The following is a 6810-nucleotide window of genomic DNA, read 5'->3' on the forward strand; positions in this document are numbered from 1 at the left end:
GTTTTTTTTATAAATGAAAGTTGAGGAAGAGATGATGAATAGCGAAATTATGATCGAATCATCAATCTGGATCAAAAGAAAAAAAAATGAATAGAGGTTTTGATTTGTGAGCTTTGAATTGAACTGAGTTTGGGATTGGCAAATTTAGAGTTTGTAAAGCGAAGAAAATTCTCGTTCAGGTGGGTCTCTCCTTCAAAAAAACTCGAACATATATGCACCATTAATCAATTAGTATTGTAATTTTTTAATCAATTCTGAATACTCAGCACATGTTTTATACGAGTAGTAGGGAAAGAGGTTCCATATTGGTTATAGCTTATATATAAGCAATATATATATGGGCCATCGATATCATTTATCATGAAGATTTTCACTCACATATTGCCAACCCGACAGTAGTGTCATCGATATCATTTAAGGAAAATGGAGCCGCCACAATTACCGGAATAACTGAAATACTTCGCCATCCGGGCTTCTCTGGGTAGGTGCAACCTGATCTTTGGATAATCACATTGGATGCATAGCAGCCGGCTCTCACACATTCCTCAATAGGCTCGATCTCCTTTTATCAACTGAGACAAAAATCCCCCAACGAATGCATCACCTGATCGAATACAAGTTTTAACATAGAAACAAATTAAACAACGTACAATTGGCGTGAAAATACTATACTCAAAGTGCAGCAATTTCGATCTATTTAAGAACGATATAAACCTGCTCCATTGGTATCCACGAGTTTCTCCTTTGACAAGTGGATGACGGGATATGTGTTCACTTGTCCATCCTGAGCAACCACCACAGGGTCGGCACCCTGAGTGATCACAGTAATCCTCTGGTATGTCCCTGATGCTTTTGGCAATTGAGAGATCTTAATGGCAATCTCCTCCACATTTTCAGTCTGCAAGAATTGAAGCACAATTCTTTTCTTACTAATAATGCTTGAAAACTTTTACCAATCTATCCTTCATAGCATTATCAATCATGTTCAAGTACCGTGTTACTTCTTACCTCCCAGCCATGAACCTTCGAGAATGTTCTTGCTTCAGCTTCATTTCCGAAGACATAGTCAGCATACCTGCAGGCATTATCAAATGCAAAAGGGATAAGAAATTTCAAAGTATGAAAGATAAACTAGCTTCATATAATTATAACAGCATGACTAAACTCACGTACGGTAAGGCTTTTTCTTGAGCATCCTTATACAACTCACAGATGAACGGTGCAGAAAGGTTCATTGTGAAGACCTAGAGGTTTAATCGAAGTCAGAAAAAAATAGTTACCAAAAAGGTCAGAAGATGCTTTAAAATTGAACAATTATTGTATCATGTTAATTTACCTTGTTGGTAGCAGCTGCATGCTCAGCTACAAGCTGAATTGATTCAGGGGAGACGGTAAGGAAAAATCCGGCAATATATATGTACTTGGCCTTTTCAACTGCCATTACAGTTGACGTCAACAAGTTTCAAAATGCATGAAAACACATGAATAGTTGAAACGTAAATCAGGAATCAGTACCAAGAGCCCAGTTTTCTGGCTTTCTCAACTGCTCCGACTTGTAGCATTTGGCAGCAGATAGGTTGGCAATAAGTGACCTGGTAACAAATAAATGTTTCTTAGAAGAAGCAGCATTTTGAGCTTAATAAGCTGGTGGAGTAAATATCAAATAATTATGTGATGAACAATAATCAAATATGTCAATGTCAAATATTGAAACATTTCCTACAACAAAGTGAAAATATTGCCACTGCTTGCGAAAAAGTCTTTGAGCATTACTAGAGATTTACGAACCTCTCACCACCAACAACGCAAACAGCACATGTACCCATTGGTGCAGCTTCATCCTCATAATAGTGCACCTGATAAGCAGAAACCGGGCATTAGAACACGGGATAACTAATGCTAGTGGGAAATGAATGGAGGTGTTTAGTATAGGTATATGTTTTTAAAGCATTTATGTGATTTTGAAAATTCATAATCATCAAATAATCACCGGTAATAAAATGTAGCTATGGGAGATAGTATTTGAGAACTAATATGCATTGTGAGACAAGGTAAATGTCACTATATATATTTTACCATTTGATAACCAGTTTTCTAGTGTATAAATCTGATTATTTGGCCCTAAATCATCATATATATGAATCCAAGCAAAATTTATGCATCCAAAGTTCTAAACTTTAAGGATATATGATAATTGTCAACAAGCTAGCTAGCGATAACCCAAAAAGCAGTTTAAGTGAATCAAAACACCACCAAGCGTAAAGCCTTTTACCTAAGACAGCACCTAAAAGACCTAAAACAAAGCAATAACAAGAACATTATGATTATTACATTAACACCAGCACTCTTTGAGTTCTTTTTCATCTCCTCCCCATACTTATCCTTTCCAATGGATCCCATAAAGCTTGTTGCACCAGGGACTTTAAGCATCCACTGCAAACCAGCACAAAAAAAAAAGAAGGGGTAAATAAGTGCATGTCTCACACTCATAATCCAAAAAAAATACAACCAGTGCAGCTGGTACCTGGGCAACTCGGATCGAGTTCTGAGTAGCACCTCCAGCAATGTACTCTACAGTGTATTTGGATGACATCTCATCATACCTGTCAAAAAAAAAAAAAATAGACCATGAAAACCCATACAAAAAAAAAAACATTACGGAAAGTATATATATAATTATATATGTGATCAAACGATTTCTAGCTGCTTATGAGAACGTACCCTCGTGATAGTGTGTTAAGAGAAGAACACTTACATTGGCAGATGCTTGTCTTCAGCAAGAATAGCATTGTTGAGCTTAATATCATATCTAAAAGTAGGGAACGACGTCAATTGATAGTCAAAATCAATAATCCAAAAAATCAAATCTACAATATATATTGTACCACAACTGATCGAACAATCTAAACTTAAAATTTAAAGGCAACATGATAATCATATATAGTGTAACTTGTATACTATTAATAATACATACAGATCGTGTATAGGTACGTACGTATCATATTCTAGAGAGTGAATGACAAGTCTGGGTTCGACATAAACGAAGTGGATTTAGGTACAGGCGCGCAGCTCGTGTATGTACATTATATTAGTAACTAGCTAGTAAAATAACGTACTAATTTATATATAATAATGAGATAAGAGCAGTAGTCTCTAGCTAGCTAATTATGAAGATACATATATATGAGAGTGAGTGAAATGAGGTCAGATATCAAAGATAGATAGAGTGGTAGATACTACAGAGAGGGATGAGGGAGCAGCTAGATATAAAACGAATGATGGATTGAGTAGTGATGATACATACTTAATTGGTGAGGAAAGCATCGTCGACAACGTACGGCTAAAATGTCAAGAAGTGGATTTCCCATTCCCAATAAAATCCCTTCGTATTCAGCAGCACGCGCCATTTCTATTTCTATTATATATATACTCGTAACAATTATGTATAAGAAGAAGAAGTAGCAGGAGAAAATGAAGGGGCCGGGGTGATTCGTATACAACTAACTAACTTCTTTTTTTTCTTTTTCTTATTTAATTAGCCAAAATATAGGACAACGTACACCACTTTTATGTACATACAAAAAATATACACAAAAGTAATTAAGCATATTCCATATGACCATATCTAACCGATCCTCATGCCTCCAGCCCTCCGCCATAGGCCTTTGAACGCTCAAATGTGAATGCATGATCAGCAGGGACAAATTATTCGGTGAGCTCAGCTAATATCTAAATCTATACTATATTATAAATCAAATAGCTCATGTGTAAAATTTTAAATTTCAACGTTTACATTTCAAACTGTCTCTTCTATATATTTGATGTTTACTTAAAATAACTATAATACCCTTTCCCTCTACTCAAATCTTAATCACTTATTTTTTTTTCTCTCCTCCATTAATCATTTTATTCCTCTAATTAATTAAAAATCTTTTATCTCAAAAACCGTATATCGATAAATTATAAAAATTATATGGGTGTTATTAAAATTTGATGTTCTTTCATTAGAGATGTCATTCGATATACATTCGACGAATTTTTAAATCCGATGGCGGAGCCTATACGGCTAAGGGCGGAGCCCGTCAGGTAGATTACCTCATCACCGTCAACACCGCCACTGCCATTACATCACCATCCCGCCATAACTTCAATCATCGTCGTAACACGCGAGTACCTTTCTCTCGTCTTTCTTTAATATACCTACTAAAGAACTAAGGCTGCAGATTATAGAGTCACCTTTCTGTTGGTATAACTGTTTGTCTTATTGTCTAGTTGTTCGCTTGATATATCACAACAAAATTTTTTATTGTATCTATGAAATCTCTTTCTCCTTCTATTTCTATGCAAAAATCTAGACAAATCTACTGGTTCACCAAATCCCTAACGTGGTACATCTTTAGCATACTCAATACATATAGGTTTCTCAAATGCCGCCTTCCAAAAACATGACTCGACGTCCAACGGAGAAACCTCTTTCTCCATACCCAACTGACCCGAGGCAAAACTCTTTGGGTTTGGATTCAAACCTATCTCAAGTAAATATTTCCTCACTCTGCCATACTTGCTTATTGACTACAGGCACAACAGGTTGACACAACCATTACCCGCTATCTTTATTTCCTTTCCTACTACCACAACTCAACTCTTAATGCCGCGTAGTAAACAGAACCCGAAGCTCCCCATTATCTACATTCCCCACATTACAAACTTCCCACCATTCCTAAATGTCGGGCACTTCAAAAGAGAGTTATTTAAAATTGCGAAGACGTCTTTTTTCTACAGTTTTAGCAACGGCCGGACTACTTTACATACACCAAAGGCACTAGTTTGTTATTCAATCTAAGAAATGTAAGCAATCGGGTCTACGAATTCAGTATCCGCTGGGTAAAATACAGGTGCTAATGGCAATTGTTGAGCCCATTAGCAATTATTTCACTTTTTCTCGGTATTATAAATTTACAATCATACAACCATCATTTACTTTAAGAAAATATATATGTGTAAGGTCCATATCCAACTCTTTATTGTATTTAATATAATAAAAAAATAAATAAATGGAAAAGTTAGTAAACTCGGTCTTGGCGATCTCTATATCAATTATAAAATTTAGGTTTTGCTAAACGCATATAAATCTATTATTTAATGTATAACAACAAACAATAGAATCTATAATATCAATTGATTTAATTGAACGGATCTTTACTTGCTCATTTTCTTCACTATATTTTCTATCTTTTGCCGGATCTCCAGCCATTTCGAGCTCTAGTTGAACGGTAAATTCAAATATGCTCTAGTTAAACACATTTGAATTTACGGTTCAACTAGAGCTCGAGATAACTGTAGATCCGACAAGAGAGAAGATATGGTGACGAAGATCAGCCAGTGAAGATTTGTTCAACTAAATCAACTGATATTAAAGATTCTATTAGTTAATACTATAGATTAAAAAAATAAAACTTTATGCGTTTTGCGAAACCTAGATTTTATAATTAATATAGAGATCGTCGGGACCGAGTTTACTAACTTTTTCATTTATTTATATTTAATATTAAATTAAATACAACAAAGAGTTGGATATAGACTCTTACACAAGCATATTTTCTTAAAGTAAATGATGGTAATATGATTGTTAATCGATAATACTAAAGGAAAGTGAAATAATTGCTTATTGGCTCAAAAATTTGCCATTAGCATCTGTTTTTAACCCCAACTGATGATTTAGTTGATTTTTGAGGTGTAGATCTAGTTTAGTAACATGAAAATGAGGATTTGACATTTTTTTTACCCAAAATTATTTTCTTTTCTTATTTTCGAGATTAAAGTTTATAAAATAAAAGGAAACTTTAGATCTAAAATAAGAAAGGATTTAAAGCTATAATACTCACGATTTGCTCTTGAAATCTAGTAACAAACACCGATTTAGGCTATGGATTTAATGTAGATCTTGATTTTGGTACAAAAAGTAAGTGGATTCATAGAGAGAGAAAATGAACTAGCAAAAGTGATAAAAGAGAGAAGTTGGAGTTTAGTGAAAGAAAGTGAAGGCTGAAATGATATGGAAAGTGAGGTGGGGAAGTGAGTTAGTCACCTCCCATGTTCCTATGACTAGCTTTGACTTTTCAACTGAATACGTTTGACTCGCAAATTTAAAGAGACTTGATGTTCCATTAAAATCTCTAATGCCATAAATGAACATATTTTTCGATTAGCTTTCCGGCGACTATGTATATGACTATATTTAATTATTAAAATTTCATTTAGTTCATTTTTAAGTATTTCCCAACTGTTTGACACTTCTACAAGACAATTAGTATTCATTTGAACTTGAACTCTCGCACCAAATCATGACATGTTAAAGTATTTATCTAAAACGTCGAGAAGGCTTCCAAACGCTAATTGACGGATTGTAGACGTACATTTTCGTAAGGACGAGAATGAAACCTTTCTTCTTGCATCTTCTCGTTTTTGAACATATTTAAAGTTGCTTTCCATATCGCCAACTATTTTCACAAATAATCGTTTACTCATCCGGAACCGCTCTCTAAACATTACATCATTAAATTTGCGTCGGAAGAAAAATAATCGCTAATTAGTCGTTGATGTGACACCCCACGATTATCTCTTATCAAACTCCGCATGCTGATGTTGTAGTGTCGCAAACATCATTTGAGAACACATGGTTGGCGAACCCGAATATTAAGGTTGACCTTTCCTTACGCCTTTCTATTGCATCATCCAAAAGAACTTGATGATGACGACGACGAGGTAGGATCAGAACACCCTTTTGACCGTCAAGAAAGAAATAATTGT

The 6810-nt window shown here is 34.8% G+C and overlaps 1 protein-coding gene across 3 annotated transcripts; it reads right to left on the minus strand.

Annotated features, from left to right (window-relative positions):
- Nucleotides 1–474: 474 nt before the first annotated feature.
- Nucleotides 475–3368, minus strand: LOC122605919 (adenosine kinase 2-like). 3 transcript variants are annotated; one of them, XM_043778878.1, is made up of 11 exons: nucleotides 3335–3368; nucleotides 2756–2867; nucleotides 2525–2603; nucleotides 2332–2433; nucleotides 1789–1856; nucleotides 1516–1592; nucleotides 1337–1434; nucleotides 1174–1244; nucleotides 1009–1075; nucleotides 715–898; nucleotides 475–604 (listed from the first exon to the last, which is right to left on the minus strand). In XM_043778878.1, the coding sequence occupies exons 1-11, from the start codon at nucleotides 3366–3368 to the stop codon at nucleotides 546–548; spliced, it is 951 nt and encodes a 316-aa protein (XP_043634813.1). In that variant the 3' UTR covers nucleotides 475–545. The 3 variants fall into 3 exon arrangements, with proteins under 3 accessions (XP_043634813.1, XP_043634815.1, XP_043634814.1); XM_043778880.1 differs by having other exon boundaries at nucleotides 2756–2815; nucleotides 3325–3368; XM_043778879.1 differs by having other exon boundaries at nucleotides 2756–2809; nucleotides 3301–3368.
- Between the last annotated feature and the right edge of the window lie 3442 nt (nucleotides 3369–6810).

Source organism: Erigeron canadensis, chromosome 6, assembly GCF_010389155.1.
Source record: "Erigeron canadensis isolate Cc75 chromosome 6, C_canadensis_v1, whole genome shotgun sequence".
Taxonomy (NCBI): domain Eukaryota; kingdom Viridiplantae; phylum Streptophyta; class Magnoliopsida; order Asterales; family Asteraceae; genus Erigeron; species Erigeron canadensis.